At 37.3% G+C, this 18,750-nt stretch overlaps 1 protein-coding gene across 6 annotated transcripts in view; it reads left to right on the top strand.

The window, feature by feature from the left end:
* Nucleotides 1–18,750, top strand: part of fbxl17 (F-box and leucine-rich repeat protein 17) — a 725,386-nt gene that overhangs the window by 492,818 nt on the left and 213,818 nt on the right. For all 6 annotated transcript variants that reach the window (XM_069892541.1, XM_069892540.1, XM_069892527.1 and 3 more), the window contains exon 8: nt 605–681. In XM_069892541.1, the coding sequence (XP_069748642.1) occupies nt 605–681 (77 nt within the window). The remainder of the gene's footprint in view (nt 1–604; nt 682–18,750) is intronic.

The following is an 18,750-nucleotide window of genomic DNA, read 5'->3' as shown; positions in this document are numbered from 1 at the left end:
TCTTCAGTCTCGCGGGGTACTAATGTCGAGACTTCTTTTAAAGCGATCTTTTTGTCCTTCTTTCCAATTCTGTGGTATTCCTTTGCTTCTTTCAATATTCTCTTCTTTTTTTTAGATTCTGAAGACTTTTTTGGCTGTTTTTTTTTACTCAATTCACTCTATTTTTCCTGGACCTCAGGTATTTCCCTTCTACTCCTTCCTCAGCATCACGTGACTCTGATACTGAGTTATTGTTGCCTTGATACTGGGTGTTTGTTGATGCATCGAATAACCAGACAACACAGTGGCAACCTCTGACAAATCCTTTAATGTTAAATTCAACAATACAATGTACAACAGGAGCCACCAGCCAAACTTTGTCTCCTTTTTTAAACTAGCGTGCTTTGCAAGGATTTGCACATGCGCAATAGCGTCGTGTCGAGTACAGTGGTTGCAGCGGGTGCAGACAGCCAATAGAAGCGGCTGTCTACATTGGGGATCGGAAGAATCGGTAATCATGGGGAAAATTCACCATTTTGCTTTGTGTCATCAGCTTGTTTTACTTAATAGTTTAAACCTTTGACTCCAATTTGTAATAAATGAGTGACTTGCTTTGTTTTTGTAGATGTGTGGAATTCATAGCTAAGGAAGGAAAAAACCTAAAGGAACTATACCTGGTGTCCTGTAAGATCACTGATTATGGTGAGTATGCTGCTGTCTATATTTTGCCTTTGAAATATGTCTGTGCCTGCAAACCTGAGATTCTAGGGTCATCTAATTTTTGCAGGGCATTGGGGCCTCTCGTGTAATTATAAAAAGCTCAGGCATACTTTGCTGAAGTAGGATTTTTCAAATCTTCACAGTGGTCAATTATGTGACTGCATGGTAACTTCTCTACATTTACAAAAATTGAGAGCATTGACATTTTGCAGCTATCTGAAAGGATAGCAACAAATTTAGGAAGGTATTTTTGAAAGTTTGGCTTAAAATTGAAACAAATGTAATAAATTTAAAGCTCGTCAAATGTCTTTTACAGAGCATCAACAATTTTAAACTGTGACATACTCCAAGAGTTGCCATAACAGAAAAGGGGGTTGATAGTTGTCTTTTAAGTTAAGTTGAATATTAATATTTGAAATGTAGGAGTAATTTTACCAGGAGTGAACAGATATGAAAGATTTGGTGACCCTTTTCCTTCGTACAGGATTTAAGGTTGTCATGGAAGTGTTTGCTTTAATGTTGGGTTATTTATAGCGTCGAACCCTTCTGGGGTACTTTGAATGCATTTTGCCCAACACTAGGCAGAGTTTGCAGGTTCCCTATTGGCCTCATCAGCCACTTCAGAGCTCGAGTGGAAGTAAACCATCCTGCCTAAGAAGAGGAAGATGTTAATAAAAATGTTTGTTTTTATTCTGCGTTGTTCTTTTACCATCTTGCCTTATTTTCCCTTTCGCTTAATGTATGATAGTCATTTGTAATGTTCATAATTTAATGTTGAAAGACTACTGAAAATAATTTGACATAAAGGACTTGAGTGATATGAATTTATTGACAGTTAAAACCTGAGATATTCTGTTTGAATGAGATTTTGCTCATTTTGTGCCTTTTTCCATCGTTTGTCCTGGAAAGGTTTGCTGCTCAAGTCTATAACTGGCTGCTCATCTGTGTTTGATTAGGCTCCATAAGCAACTTTGTGTCAGGGAAATGGATGATGTTTCATGTGTCAGTCTTCAATAGATACTGGTGAAAAGGATGTGTATTAGTTGAACAGGCTTTTGTCCTCTCTCCAAGACAAAATGGCTCACTCACCATGTTTGGTAACCACTGATAAGATGCTTCCTGGTAGTGGCTACAAAGGACAAAGAAGCCTGGGTTTCAAGAGCAATGTTGTCACCTGCTTGAAAGGTTTCAATTACTTGGTGTTTTTAAAAAAAATGAAAGCCATACTTTCCTATGTCAACATCTGGTGCAATAACAAAAGGGATTTAAGATATTGTCTTCATCAGTCTGTTTCCAAGAGAGTCAATTGTTTATCATTTGAACAATTATTGTGCTTTTGGCGCACAAACACAATGATCTACAGTTAATGCTGACCAAGACTGAAGTACTCTATCAATTCGTGCCAAACACCAACACCATCATTGTTGATGACACCCAGGTGACAAATGTAAACAGCTTCAAATACTTGGAGATCATCATCTTGAGTGATGGGTCTTTGGACAAAGGAATTGACTCCAGCATCAGCCAGGCTCTGGGGAGGCTGCATACCAGAGTGCTCAATCAACATAATGTCTCCACAAAGTTAAAAGACTACAGAGCTGTGGTCAAACAATTGGAGAAATTCCACATGCAAGCCCTCTGTTCAATTTTTGGCATCCGTTGGCAAGACTATCTCTCCCACGTGGAGGTCTTGGGTTGTGCGAAATCCACCAGCATTAGTCCATGATTATCAAAGCCCAGTTGCAGTAGGTGAGACACGTCATCAGAATGGACAACCACCGTGTCCCTTACCAGCTGCTCTATGGTGAACTGAAGAGTGGAAGGAAATCTCAAGGTCAACCATACAAGTGCTATAAAGACCCTGTGAAGGAAACTGTGGCATCCGGCCAAGAGAACTAGAAGCTGCAGCTGCTGACAGAACCTGTTGGTGAACCCTGGTGCTATGAAGCCTACACTGGTTTTGAAGACAGTTACTACCAAAAACTGATGGAAAAACTGTGATCAGCGTCACAAAGCAGCAGCCACAGTTATTACAATGGACTTCCAGTGCCACCATTGTGCTGGACTCTGCACTTCCAGACTTGGACTGCAGTCACCTTTGTGACTACAGATGAACTGCGTACATGCCTTCTTCGAATTGAAGGATGACCAATGTTGATGAATATGGAGATTTGCCCTTTGTGCAGGTGCTTCAGAATTTGGACTACATATTGCCATCTATATTCATATGTTTGGTGAATGTTCTTTGTGACAGCATTGTAGGAAGAGAAAAAAAATTTGAAAAGGAAAATTATAGGCGAATGGCAAATTTCACAAAGGCTGCACTTTTTCTTCTCACCATCTGTTGGTCTAAAATGTGAATAATGTAACTGGACATCGCTTGGATAGATTATCTGTCATGTCATTATGCCCCATGGATCGTGGAGGTCAGCTATCCAGGAACAGGCTTTCACAATGTTGTGAAATTTGACCCTTACTTAAAATAGACCTGATCCATCAGGCTGTCTTTTCATGAGGAATTTACCTCAGTTAGGGCGTCCCTTCTCAGCTCTCAGCTCTCCCTGTCCCATCATCATCCTTCCATGCCCTCTAGTCCCCTGCAGCTGAATACTCCATCCCAAAATCGGTCTTTGTTGGCTGATCTTTCATCTGATCCTAATATCCTGACTCCCACCTCTGAACCCTGGACTCAGACTTGCCTTATTTCCTTGGTGTTTTATGGCCAAGAAATGGAAAGAAATATCTTTCACCATTCACGAGGTCTTTACAGCAACAAATTATGGGCTGATGAAAACATTTGTTGGTCCACTGCTTAGTTCCCCATTATTCAAGGAATATTATCAGGTTGCTTTGATCATTTTGCTTTGATCAGAAATGGACCTCATTATAATGCTATCTTCCCAATTGTTTTCTAGCTGCAAAAAAAAACCAAATGATTGCTTTGAGCCTATTGATTATGACCTCTGAACTACAGTATTGTTTTTGTTTCCTCCATCAGCCTTTTCATCATCTGAATTTACACAAAATTCACATTTCCTAATCAATTGGTTCAAACATTTTGTCACCCAAAAATTCATTGTTCAAAATACAGTCATTTGTTAATTATGTCAAGTAATTATGCTGTAATCAATTCAATCTTGTAATTCAGTAAATGAAAGATGCTTAAATTCAGATACTGTGTGTTATTCCATCTGAAGCATTGTAATTTTTAAACTAATTTTGTTCGACACTTGTGGCGAACACATCATTTGTTCTGACAACATTTCGTGAGCAATTGAAGTTAAGAGGGAGATCACAACCATTTCACTTGGCTAAGATTTGGAAAGGGTAGTCTACTTCAAACATTATGATGGTTTTTTTTTATTCTTTGGACTTAAATGCAATGGATAGAAGGCACAAGATTGTCGGACCACAAGAAAAAGGTGCAGGTGTTCCTTGAGCTTGCTCACCATTTGATAAGATTGGGGCTCATTTGATCTTGGTCTCAACTCCAATTTCCTGCCTATTCATTATAATAGCCCTCAACTCCCCTGTAGACCAGTCTTTCTCAACTATGAATGTACTGAATGATTCAGCCCTCTGATCTCTTTGGAGTTTAAAAAAAAATCAAAGCTTCACAATCTTCTGAGAGAATATTTCTGTGTTGCATTTGACCATGTCACTGATTATGTCCATCTATAAGATTAAATTATTTTTAGTTTAACACTTCCACCATGTTAAAAATGAGACAAATATTCTTTATGCTCAGCAAATTTAGCTATTATTCAACTAAATTTCATAAAATGAAGTTCATAATTATTCAAACTTTTGCTAATGTACTGTCGAGGTGATCATTGGAATCTCTCACCCTGCCATGATGAACATTTATAACGGCCGTTGTTTGCGGAAAGCTACAGACATTGTGAAGGACTTCTCACACCCCTCCCACAATCTATTCTCTCTCCTGCCATCCAGGAAGAGGTACTGAAGGGTTTGGGCCCTCACAACCTGATTACGAAACAGCTTTCTCCCCCCCAACCACAAGCTGTGAAGCTTCTGAACTCTGGGGCTACACAGGGCCAGTATATATAATATGATATTTATAAGTGAAATGTTATTTATAAAAAGTTTCTGATGTAATTTATCCATGTAAATAACCAGCTCCACAGTCCGGAGAAACGTTATCTCATTTTCCACTGTACACTGCAATGTTTATGTGGTATGAACGAGAAATAAATGTGACTTGTACTCTACAAAATTTGTCATTTTGTTATAGTAATGTTGAGTATTCAGTTGAGTCCATTTTCATAATTTATTAGCTTTGTAAATTGCATTTTGCGTCTTTCTGAGACTAGTCTTTAAGCATTATAATTTTATGGTGAAGACAGGCTATTGTAGCAGTTATCACAACGCTGTTACAGAAACAGTGACCTATCTGTGCCTTTCATTACCTCGAAGACCTCCATTAGGTCACCTCTCATTCACTTATTCATTAATTCATTCGTTCATACCAATGTTTTATGCAGAAAGTGTTTGGTGCCTGTAATTGGCTAGCAGAAGAAGTAGTAGAAGCAAATACAAGAGATTTTTAGGTATGGAGGGGTACAGTTCATATGCACGCAGAAAAGATCAAGTTGAGATAAACACAAAAAACAGAAGATGCTGGAATTTTGAGTGAACAAAGGGAAGCTAGAAGGACAGAGTCAGACATCATAGAAATGGTCAATCAGCGTTTCAGGTTGGGACCATTTATTGAGATTATAGTGGGATAGGGTTATGATATATATTATCTATATGGAGCAGATGACAAAAGAGAGGAAGGAAGAAGGTAGGAAGAAGGTGGGGAAGGGCTAAGAGGTGATATATGGTGGGAAAGATGGAGTGACCATGTGGAGCGGGGTTGGATTAGAGAGAAAGTAAGAACAAAATTAGGACAGGAAGAAATGGCAAGAGTTAAACCAGATAGAAGTGTTGGTTACTTGAAATTACAAAAATTGATCTTCATTCCAGGACGAACATGTTGTGTTCCTCAAGTTCCTGAACGTGCAGCATCATCCTGGCATTTGATGAGGCTGAAGACATGTCTGTGTGGGGATGGTTAGGGGAATTAAAATGATTAACAACCTGGAGCTTCAGTTTGAACCGACGACAGAGAGCAAGTGAAACAGTCACCTGCTGTTGTGCAACACTCACTGATGTGGGGGCGGGGGGGGGGGGGGTCACACTCAGTACACCAATTGCAGTAGGTTAGGTTGGATGATGTGTATGTGAAAGTCTGTCCGGGCCCCTGGATGGAATTGAAGGGTGAAGACATTATGAGCATCCTGTGATTTCAGCGGGAAGTGCCGGAACAGTGGGTGGAGAGAGAAGAGCAATCAATGGAGTCTGGGAGAGAATGATCCCTGTGAAAAGTGGGTAAGGGTGGGGAGATAAAGACATGGTGGGATCTCATTCAAGTTATCAAAAGTGTTGACAGGTAATGTGTCAGATGAAGTGGCTGGTGGGGTGAAAAATGAAGACCCAAGGGTCTGTGTCCTTGTTCTGTTGAGAGAGAGAGGTGGGATGAGAGCTGAGGTATAAGAAATGGAGGAGCTACAGCAAAGAGCTTGTTTCAGCATCATGTTCGATGCAGACATGTGCTGAAGGGGCCTATCCCTGTGCTGCACGGTTCCATGTTCTCTTGTCCAGCCGGATACATACTTATTTATGTAATTGTAGTTAAACATTTACTTGTTGCAAATATACTCTCTAGCCATGGCTTCCATGGCATCTAAAGATAGACTCAGCTACTTGATCCTTTGGTGTTTTCTTTGACTCTCTTTCAACCAAGTGTCCAACAACTTACACTGAATCAATAACCCGATATTTCTTTTGTATGGTCTGATCCAGATTCAGCATCAACACCACGGACTTTGCGTCATGTTACTTACAGTGCATAAGAGTGGAAGGCAAAGGAGGGGACAAAGTGGGAAAGATATAAATGAGTAGCACACACGGGAGCGGAAAAGAGAGTGAAAATGTGTGAGAAGAATGTGGGGTGGAAAAGATGAGAAGCTCCATCAGAGAGGTCATGTTATTTGTGTGGTTATCGGCCTTTGGAATCTGTCACAAGAATGATGAACATGTGCATTGGGGAGCATTTAAATGATAAGCGTATACACGTAGCTACTGTGTGAAAACAGTGGGTGGTAATCATTGGTAGGAGAAAAAGGAGTTAGGCAAGAGGAGTCAGATGAGGGGAGATGTGCATGAAGAAAGCAATTAAAACCAATGACAAATTAGGATACTCATGAATTCTCAAGTGAATTATACTGATCATCTGAAGTCCAAAAATAACTTAATTGGACAGATTTCAGTGCCATCTTGCAAATATTTGAAATGCCCCAGGCACTTAATATTTTAAAATTTGTTTTGTTGTTGTGATTTTGTGCAGAGACAAAGGTCCTTGAGGAATATTGGTATATGAGGCTTTCTGGCTTTCTTGGTTACTTTTCTCAATTGCAGAAATATTCTCTGTGTCAAAGTAGAAAAATTGCAAATGTTGGTAGTTTAAAATAAAAATACAAAATCATTTCATCATTGCATTGGAGCAAAGGCAATAAGTTTTAACATGGATCTTCATCGGATGAGTCATGTGATGGAGTAGTGGCTGGTCGGGAAAACCAGCCCTCTCCAGAAAAATAGGAAAAGACAAAGCACAACTAAAATAAAATATAAGAAATAAAAGATAAAGTTACAGAGAAGAGAAAGAAGATGGTAACCAAGAAGGAGAAAGTAAAAACAACCTAAAAAAAAAGTAGGGGGGGGGGTGCTTGGCGTGATGGCGTGGAGACTAGATGTGTGATCCCTGTCCTCCCTGGTCAGACTTTTAAGTACCCATTTTTTAACCCTTTATTTTCAATTTTAAAATTTTAGTTTTTAGTTTGCTGTCTTAGTGAGTCATTATGGCTGCTAATGTTTTAAAAAAAGTCTCAATTACAAAAGAAAATACAGTTTCGAAGTGCAGAGGAATTGGGGCCTAAACGACCTGGATCAGCCTCGGACGTGATTTCAGCAATCTCCAAGCTTCAGCGATCACTGGTGGGGACAAAAGTTAAAGCAACAGTTACTTACCAATCTCAAGATGGCACTGGTTCGACCTGTTTTCTGGAGGAAGAAGCACACTCCCGAGAAGCTGGGCACAAGCCTGGAGGCTTGTTACAAAGAACAACCCCTTTGGAAGAGATCCAGGGAGCGTGGAGAAAGAGGACTGTAATGTTACGACTGTGGATGTGAGTAACCCTACTAATTACGGAGGATTTCGTAATTTTATTAAAAAATGGTCTGAGTGGGGAGGACAGCGACGACCCCCTGAGGAAGTCGGGGGGGCCATCATTGGGTGTCCAAACCCGCAGTAAAACAACTAAAATGCTGCCCTTTGAAGTACAAACAGAAGAGGACTTACCTTACTCGGCCACTGCACAGGAAATGGAAGAAAGTGAGTTACAAATTACGGAACCGGATTCTCCATTCCAAATTGCATCTCAGCCTGTTTACATGATGCTTGAAGGTATTGCTTCCTATTTGGATATCATTACTGGTCAATTGAACCAGCTGGTTCAAATGAATACAGATATGAGATCAGACTTAACTGCGGTTAAGGCAGAAGCTAAAGAAAATTGGGAAAATTTTTAAAAATTTGAAATTTCCTTTTCTGAATGTAAACAACAAGTACAATCCAATACAGAAACAATAGTAAAGGTGGAAAAATCAGTTAAAGATTTAGGAGACCAGGAAAGAGAATTAACAAAAAAAAATAGACTATTTGGAAAATCAAAGCAGAAGAAATAATGTGAAAATTGTGGGTTTGCCAGAAGGTATAGAAGGTCAAGATCCTGTCAAATATTTTAAAAATTGGATCCCTCAGATGTTAGGGGAAAAGTCTTTCCCTGATGGATTGGTATTAGAAAGAGCACATAGAGCTTTAAGAAGAACACCACAACCTGGTCAACCCCCAAGAGCTGTGATAGTTCGCTGTTTGAACTGTTTGGATAGAAAGACAATTCTTCGACTTGCAGTTCAAAATGCAAGACAAAGGCAAGCTCCAATGATGGTTCAGAATAGCAGAGTTTTCTTCTACCCTGATTAGAGTCAAGATGTTATTAGACGCCGATGTGAATTTAATCCAGTTAAGGATGTTTTATGGTGTAAAGGTTACAAATTTGCTTTTCATTATCCCGCTGTGTTGAAAGTGTTCTATGGAAATTATCCATCTCAATTCTTTGAGAGTGAACATGAAGCAATGGTTTTTGCTAACTTGCTACCAGATGTCAGAGGACAAAGATGAAGTCCACCACTATCTCCTAAAAGAAAACCTGATGGTTTTGGAAAAGGGAAAAATGGCAGAAATGGAAAGAATAGGAATGGAAAGAGTTTACCTACTCTTGAAATAAGTTCATCATCCGGACTGGAATCTCAAGGCTGAATATTTTTTTCTTGTAATATGTTAATATTTTTGATTGGCTGGCTGGGGAGCAGGGAATTGCACTGATTTCTCTGTGGGTAATCCACATCCAGTTTTTTTAGGGAGTTACAACCTTTTGGTAGTTTTTTTTTGGGGGGGGGATTTATTGTTTTTTGCTGATTTTTAAAAAATTTTTTAACGAATATTACTTTTACTTGGAGGGCCTAAATATTTAAATTTCTTTGTTATTATTAATTTTGTGATTATTTTTGGTATTTTGGTATTTAGTAATTGTATTAGATATGTCAAATTTGAAATTTGCTACTTTTAATGTTCAGGGATTAAATAACCTGATGAAGCATAAGAGAGTTTTGGTATATATCAAAAAGATGAAAATTGATGTTGCTTTTCTACAGGAGACACATTTGAATGAAAAAGAAAGTATGAAATTGAAGAGGGATTGGGTTGGACATGTTTTTTTTTCTTCATTTAACTCTAAAGCTAAGGGAGTAGCAATTTTGATACTTAAAATTTACCGTTTGAATTACAATCAATTTTTTTTCTGACGATGACTGGTTAGATATCGTTCATGATAGTGTTATAAGATTGATAAATGTTCGTTATGCAATGGTTAATTATAATTTTTTTCTACCAATTGTATTTAACACCTGAAAAGTTTTTAAAAATATGGTTTTAGTGAATCAGACTCTTGCTTTAGATGTGGTAATTCGGTTGGAACTTTTTTTCATGCTGATATACAATCTTTTTGGAAAGCAATTCTTATACATTTGTATAAGATTAAAATATATTTAGACCCGACAATATTTTTGTTGGGTAAGTTGAAACCTTTGAAAGATTTGGGACAAGATAAATTTTAGATTGCTTTTGTATATTTAGCTTTATCTGTAGCAAAAAAATGTATAGCAAGTACATGGAAAAATGCTAATGTGATTGATAGTAACAGATGGCATAATGAGATGAAAACTTGTTTGGTAATGGAAAAAATTATGTATGTTTTACATGATAATTCATTTTTTCTTAATAAGTGATCTTTATATTCAGAATATTTACATTTAAATTTACTTTGATTAGATTTTAGTGAATATCCTTTAGTTTATATTTTAATTTTTTTTTCTTTTTGGCTCTCCTAAAGAGAGCTGGCTGAGAGAGGGGTGGGGGTGGTTCTTTTCTTTTTTCCTTTTTATATTAAATTTTTTTTATTGTTCACAATGTGTATCTTTTTCCTACTCTATGTAATAACCTTGTTGAATGAATAAATAAAATTGTGAAACAAAAGAAGGAAAAAAAGTAGAAAAGTCACCGGAGAAGAAAGAAGACGGCCTTACCTGCACGAAGGAACGGGGAGCTGTGGTGGCGAGGAGCGCCCAATCCCTGAGGTTAGTGCCTGCCCTGTGGAGTCACGACCTCTCGACCTCTCACCTCTTCAAAATTGGCTCTTGGAGTGAAACAAAAGTGCACAGTGCGCAATCAAAGGGAAAAGAGGACACCGACGGGAGGGGGGCTCAGCAGACAAGCAGGCAGCCACAGCGCGAACAGCTGAGGGACACCCGACACCAGGGTGCTCAGCTGGAGGACGAGGAAAGCAGTAGAGGAGGGAGCAAGGAAACAGATGAAGGAGAAAGTCAGAGGGGTGACCGACAAGAGGATCAACGACAGGAGGCCCAACAGTCGAGCAACCCAGGAGGGGAGGACCAACAGCAAGAGGAGGCCCGACAAAGAGATACAAGCAGCTCATCAGGAAAAACAGAAGAGACAGAAGAAGAGGAAGAAGAAGACCAAGATCTTCACAGAGAAATAGAAGGTAAAACTGATGGACAGAATATAGATAAAGCTTTTTTTGAAGAACGAATGAGATCATTAAAAGAATGGTTATCATTAGAATTTAGTGCAATTAAAAGGAAAATGAAAAGAACAGAAGATAAAATGCAAAGTTTAGAACTGGTAATGACAGAAATAGGGAAAAGAGTAGAAAATGTGGAAGTGCGAGAAACGGCTATAGAAATGGAAGTAAATAACGAGAAAAATTGGAAGAAAGTGACAAAAAAATTAAAGAGACACAAGAGTTGTTATCTCAGAAAATTTATAAGTTGGAAAATTATAGTAAGCGAAACCACATAAAAATAGTGGCCTGAAGGAGGGTGAAGAAGGCACAGACATGAAGGAATTTATAAAAGGATGGATCCTGAAGGTCCTGGGAATGACAGAAATGAAGGAAGAAATGGAAATAGAAAGGGCAAACAGAGCACTAGCTCTGAAACTGCAGACACATCAAAAACCAAAATCCATCTTAGTAAAATTTTTGAGATATACGCCAAGAGAAAATATACTGGAGCGGGCAAGGAATAAAGTTAGAGAAGATAATAAGCCATTGGAATACAAGGGTCAAAAAATATTTTTTTACCCAGACATAAGTTTTGAACTCTTAAAGAGGAGGAAGGAGTTTAATACAGTGAAAAGGATTTTATGGAAAAAAAGTTACAAATTCATGTTAAGACATCTAGCTGTGCTTAAAATATTTATACCCGGGGAGCAAAATGGACTGTTCTCGGATCCGGAGGAAACGCAAGAATTCGTAGAATGTTTGCAGGACAGAAGAAGAGATGTAACAAGAATGAAGAACAATGATAAAGACTGTATATGTAAAGAACTAAAGAAGGAGAAGGGAAGGAAGGGGGAAAAAAAGGAGAGAGAGCATTGTTATATGTGTTTTTAAAAAAGTGTTTTCCGGTGGGGGCTGGGGTGCAAGGGAATAACCGTCGCTGCAAAATCAGTTGACGGTTGCAAGCAAGATCACAATCCAAATGGAAAGGGGAGTTGTGGTTGCCAGGCACGGGATAAGGGGCAACTCAGAGAGGGGGGGAGCATTTGGGGTTAAGGTATTATTGGGTGTGGGAACTGTTGGGGTATTTTATGTTTTAAATGTGTTGAGTTTAATAAGGGAAAACGAAGAGATGAAAATGGGGAAATGGGGGATGGAGGTGGCGAGGAGGTGGAAAAGAGGTGTAAGCAAGATATAAGGTGGCCACGTTGAACTATATGACTATAAACATTAATGGAATACATAACCAAATTAAAAGGAAGAGGGTACTAAATTTATTGAAGAAGGAAAACATAGATATAGCATTTGTGCAGAAAATGCATCTCACTGAAGCGGAACTTAACAAACTAAAGAGAGACTGGGTAGGACATGTAGTAGCAGCATCCTATAATTCAAAAGCTAGAGGTGTAGCCATATTAGTTAACAAAATTGTACCAATCAAAATAGAGGAGGAAATAATAGATCCAGCAGGGTGGTATGTGATCATAAAATGTCAGATATACTCAGAATTTTGGAATTTGCTCAATATATATGCACCTAACGAGGACGATCAAAAGTTGATGCAGGATATTCTTTTGAAGATTGCAGACACAAGAGGAAATATATTGATAGGAGGGGATTTTAACCTTAATTTGGATCCAATGTTGGATAAAACTGGAAAAAAGACAAGCAAAAAGAATAAAGTACCCAAATTTATGGTTAAATCAATGCAGGAAATGAAACTTATCGATATATGAGGGAGGAAACACCTAAGAGAGAAGGAATATTCACATTATTCGAGTAGGCAGAAAACATACTCAAGGATTGATATGTTTTTGTTGTCGTCCCATATTCAAGGGAGAATTAAGAAAACTGATTATAAAACTGGACTACTATCAGATCATTCACCCCTGTTATTAGCAATAGAACTGGAGGACATCCCACCCAAAACATGTAGATGGAGGTTAAACTCCATGCTACTTAAAAGGCAGGAACTTAGAGAGTTTATTGAATGCCAAATTAAAACATATTTTGAAATAAACATAGAATCAGTGAAAGACAAATTTATATTATGGGACGCAATAAAAGCCTTCATTAGAGGATAGATAATAAGTTATGTAACTAAGATGAAAAAGGATTACAATCAGGAAATAGAGCAGTTGGAAAGGGATGATATAATGAAAAGGAGAGAATTGGCGGACAAAAGAATAAAATACGAAACATTACAAACATATAAGGTGGAGAAGAACATAATGAAAACAAAGCAAAAGTATTACAAACTAGGAGAAAAAACACATAAAATATTAGCCTGGCAACTTAAAACAGAACAAGCTAAAAGAACTGTATTGGTATCAAGGAAAAAGAACAAACAAATTACATATAATCCAACAGAGATTAATGAAAACTTTAAGGAACTTTATGAACAATTATACCAAACTGAGAACGAGGGGAAAGATGATAAAATAGAGGAATTTTTAGCTAAAATTGAACTGCCGAAATTGCAAGAAGAGGAACAAAACAAACTAATAAAACCATTTGAAATAGAGGAAGTACAAGATATATTAAAAAAGCTGCCGAACAATAAAACACCAGGAGGGGATGGATTTCCAATAGAATTTTATAAAACATTAAAAAAGTTATTAATTCCTCCTCTCCTGGAAGTAATGAACCAGGGAGAAGAAACATAAAACTTGCCAGATTCATGTAAAACAGCAATAATTACAGTAATACCAAAAAAGGGGAAGAATCCATTAACACCAGCATCATATAGACCAATATCTCTACTTAACTCAAATTATAAGATATTAGCGAAATTATTAGCAAACAGATTGGCCGATTATGTACCAAAAATAGTAAAATAAGATCAAACTGGATTTATTAAGAAAAGACGAACAGCAGATAATGTCTGTAAATTTATCAAGGAAATAAGAAATAAGAAACCAACAGTGGCTGTTGCTTTAGACGTAGAAAAAGCTTTTGACAGAGTAGAGTGGATCTACTTATTTAAAGTATTACAGAGGTTCAATCTACCAGAAAAATATATAAATTTGGATTAAAGCATTGTATAATGGACCATTGGTGAAGGTGACAGTAAATGGATATGTATTGAATCAATTTAAATTAAGTAGGTTAACTAGACAGGGATGTCCGTTATCCCCCTCATTGTTCACCTTAGCAATAGAACCTTTGGCAAAACTGAAAAGCATAGAAAATAAAATAAAAGGGATAAAAATAAAGGAGAAGGAGTATAAAATCAGCTTATTTGCAGATGACATCATAATATACTTAACAGAACCAGAGGTATCAATAAAAGAATTACATAAGAAATCGAAGGAATATGGAGAAATATCAGGGTACAAGATCAACGCAAATAAAAATGAAGTGATGCCAATGAGTAACGCAGACTATACAGAATTTAAAAAATAATCAACATTTAAAAGGCAAACACAAGCAATCCGATACCTAGGTATCAGGTTAGATAATAACTTCAGCTACTTGTACGAACTAAATTATCAGCCACGAATAAAGAAATTGCAGGAACACTTAGAACATTGGAAAGAATTACCGCTAACATTGATAGGGAGGGTAAACTGCATTAAAATGAACGTGTTCCCAAGGATACAATACTTATTTCAAACGTTACCAATTCCCTTAACAGATTTTTTTAAATGAACTAAAGAGAATAATAAGGAAATTCTTGTGGGAAGGGGGAAACCGAGAGTAGCGTTAGATAAATTAACAGAGAGGTATTACAAAGGTGGTTTGCAGTTACCAAATTTTAAAAATTAAGGTATTTATTAGATTTTTACCAGACAAGGGAAAAACCAGACAGGACTAAGATAGAACTAGATAAAATAGGGGAGAAGGTACCGTAACATATACTTTATAAGTGGGATGAAAAGTTGGTGCAATATAAAAGCCCACCAGTATTGCATCATTTACTTAATACATGGAAGAAGATCTACTTAGAAAGGAAAAAAACAAATTACCAAATACCAAAATTATTATTGACGCAAAATCCACGAATCCCTTTTACAATAGATAACCTTTAGAGAATGGGAGAGAAAAGGAATCAAAAGAATAGAAAATTGTTTTTTGGGAAATAATTTATTAACATTTGAACAGTTGAAGTACAAATATGGAATAACTCATGGTACAATGTTTGCATATCATCAACTGAAAGGTTATTTAAAGGATAAATTGGGAAACAACTTGAGCTTACCTGAAGGAAGCAGCTTTGAAGATGTGATTACAGACACAATGATAATTAAAAGATTTATAATGAACATGTACATTAATTTGCAAGATAAGGAAAATGATGAAATAAACTATAAACCTAAACAGAAGTGGGAAAAGGATTTAAACATAAAGATAAAAAAATTAAGTATGGGAAAAGTTATGTTCTGGAACTATGAAGAATACAATAAACACAAGGTTATGCATGTTACAGTATAATCAGTTACACAGGGTATATATCAGTCCTCAAAAATTAAAAGAATGGGATTCAACATTATCGGATAGATGTTTTCGCTGTAAGAAGGAAATGGGAACAACAGTACATGCAATTTGGGCATGTACAAAAGTGAATATGTTTTGGGAAGAACAAAATCAGATAGTAAATTACAAAAAATACATACCAAAAAATCCAGAGATCTTTCTTTTAAGTAACATAAGAAGTAAAGAATTAGGCCTCAAAGTGGATAAAGCGCAAAAAAATCCATTATGATAGCCTTAGCAGTGTATAATGTATAATGTCAACTTGGAAAATGGAAGAGAGCATGAGAATACAGCAATGGTACATGGAAATGAATAAATGTATTCCATTGCAAAAAATAACATATAATTTTAAAAATAAAGTCACATTGTTTGAACAAATTTGGGAACCGTACATGGAACATAACAGAGGGAGCTTGCCTCGGTTCTCCACCCCCTAAAATGAAAATGATAAGAAGACAAAACGACTCGATTCAGTGTGTAACAAATAGATGACGCATTTTTCTTGTTTATTTTCCTTTCTGTGAAGATATTGTTTTATGGTTTCATTGTATTGTATATGTTGAATATTTATGGGTTTTGGAGGGGGTGGGAAGAGGGGAGGGAGGTTAAGGTGGGGGGGGAAGGGAGAAAATGCCACTGTGTAAATTTAATGAGAAACATTTGTACATATTTTGGTTGATATGGTTCACAGTGTGAAAAATAAAAAAATCATATTAAAAAAACATGGACCTTCATCCACAATGTTAACTGCCCTTTCTCAAAGTGGATTTTGGGAGACCTATATTTCCAACGCTTTAACTTTTTTTTTAACCATAGCCAAAATGTTATGAAGTTAGGGAAACTATGTTTCATAGAGATCAAGTGCTGGTCCATATGCTCATTAAACTGAGCACGTTGTCATGTTTAAATTAAACCAGCTATCTTTGCATATGGTGAAAAGAAGATGATGGTCAACTGTCTATTTTGTGAATCGTGTCAACCATTTACTCTTGTATTAAATTTTAGATGGGACCAAGTGTAAAACATTCTTTTAGACTTCAAGCATCTGTCTATCAAAAAAGATAAATTTAGAGCTTACCTTTTCCAGAGTCGTACTACTTTGATAGGAGGTCATTTAATAATTTTCAGCAATGATTTACATAACCACATTAAACCTGTTGATCTAATTAAAATAATCAATATTATTCATTAATTGAAGAGCTTTAAAATTGTTTTACAACCCATCATCAGGAAACTATTTTAACCAAATGGCCTTTGTCTTGAGAATAGAAGTAATCACTTGAGACAAGGAACAACAAATCAATTCAGTTTTTTGTATAGGTTTCAGTAAATGGAATATGTGGTTGAGAAATTATTCAAAATAAAAGGGAGAGTAAATTACTGATGGGAATGATCTTTTGTACAAATTATGTAGGATCTTTCTGTGACTGCTTCACATATTTCTGTAATCAACTGTTAACATTTTAATGGTACAGTGATAATTGAGTCTCAATATAAGCTGAAGAATTTACAAGTGACTGCCATGGAGAATGTATCATGAATGGTAACTGTGTGCATATGAATATGACTGACAACCAGTTAATCAGATAGCTAGCAGATAATTTTGATTATTCACTGAGTAAGTCATTTGTCATTTAGAAGCAAAGCTTTAATTTTGATGAGGAATTCAGTTCCAATTCCCCAATTAAGTTTGCTTGAATGTATTTGTCTTCATTGTTTTTGTGCAGTAACAATGTGGCTGGTCATGGGATGAAGACATGGGATTGTTGGAAGCTGCCTGAGTGGCAAATGGGAAATTAATTTTATTTTTATTTGGTCCGTAACATAGTGGCAAAGCCACAATTGTGCTTTTCGAGTTGTGGAGAAGTCTAGCTTTTGCATGCATTTTAGATTAGATTAAAATTTATTGTGATTGTGCCAAGTACAAATACAAAGTCAATGAAATATAATTAGCATCCAACCAGAAGTTAAAAAAAATAAAGTGCTGTATACAAATAACTACGTGTGAATAAAAACAAGGGCATTCAGCAAACGAACAATTATAAAAGTACCGACAGTACAATGTGAATGCAGTACACTTAACACTGTGATTTAATGTTCAGCAGGGTCATGGCCTCAGGAAAAAAAATTCTTCTTGAGCCTGCTCATTTGAAAGAGGATGGAAGGAGAGTAAAAAGTTCTTAGTTAGGGAGAGATGTGTCCTTGATGATGCTTTTCACCAAGCCAAGACAGCGTTCCTGATAGATGTTCTCATTGATGGCCAATTGGATGCCAGAAATCCACTGGGCAGTTTTCACCACCCGCAGAAATGCTTTACGCTCCGATACGAGACAATTGCCTTACCACACTGTGATGAGTATGCTCTCAATGGTACAGTGGTAAAAATCCATCAGTATCCTGATCAAGATGGAGGAGTTCAGGATCCATCAAAAATGTGGACACCAAGGAATTTAAAGCTTGATACATGTTCCACCACAATGGCATTGATGTAACTAGGGACATGAGTGTGGCTTCCAGCATGCCTGAAGTTCACAATGATCTCCATGTGGCCAGGTGCTGGACCTCGTCACTATAGGCCGTCTCATCAGGCCAACCACCTTGATGTCATCTGGGAACTTGATTGTGGAATTATAACCATACAGGAGGTGAAAATGGAATACAGAAGAGGGCTCACCACATTACCCTGGGGCATGCCGGTACTCAGGGTAAGAATGGAAGAGAAAAGATTAACAGATTGGGGTCTGTTAGACAGAAAGTCCAAGGTCCAATTGCAGAAGGATGTGCCGATACCAAGCTGGCGAAGTTTGACAATCAGTTTGGCGGGAATCACAGTATTGAATGGTGAACTGAAGTCAATTCTGACATAAGAGTTGGGGCTGTCCAAGTTGGTTAAGGCAGAGTGAAATGCCTTGGAGATGGCATCCTCAGTTGGTGCGATAGGCAAATTGATGGGAGTCCTGGCTGGTAGGCAAACAAGATTTCAAATTGAGAACCAATCTCTCAAAACACTTTGCAATGATGAGGTTGATGGCAATCGTTCAGACTCGTGGCAGTGGAACGCTTCGGCACTAGCACGGTGGTGGCAATCTTAAAGTTTATGGGATCAGCTGCCTGAGCCTAGGACAGATTGAAAATGTCTGTGAAGATCCCAAACAACTATTCTTCACAGACTCTAACCATAAGGCTAGATATACCATCCAGACCAGCTGCCTTCCATACATTCTCCCTCCTCAGGGGGCCCAAACATCAGAGATGGAAAATGAACAAGGCTGTTCACCAGGTGGAAAATCTGCTTTGAGGGTGACCTCCTTGT

The sequence above is a fragment of the Narcine bancroftii genome, chromosome 1 (assembly GCF_036971445.1).
Source record: "Narcine bancroftii isolate sNarBan1 chromosome 1, sNarBan1.hap1, whole genome shotgun sequence".
Classification (NCBI taxonomy): Eukaryota; Metazoa; Chordata; class Chondrichthyes; order Torpediniformes; family Narcinidae; genus Narcine; species Narcine bancroftii.
This window is presented reverse-complemented; position numbering and strand designations above follow the sequence as displayed.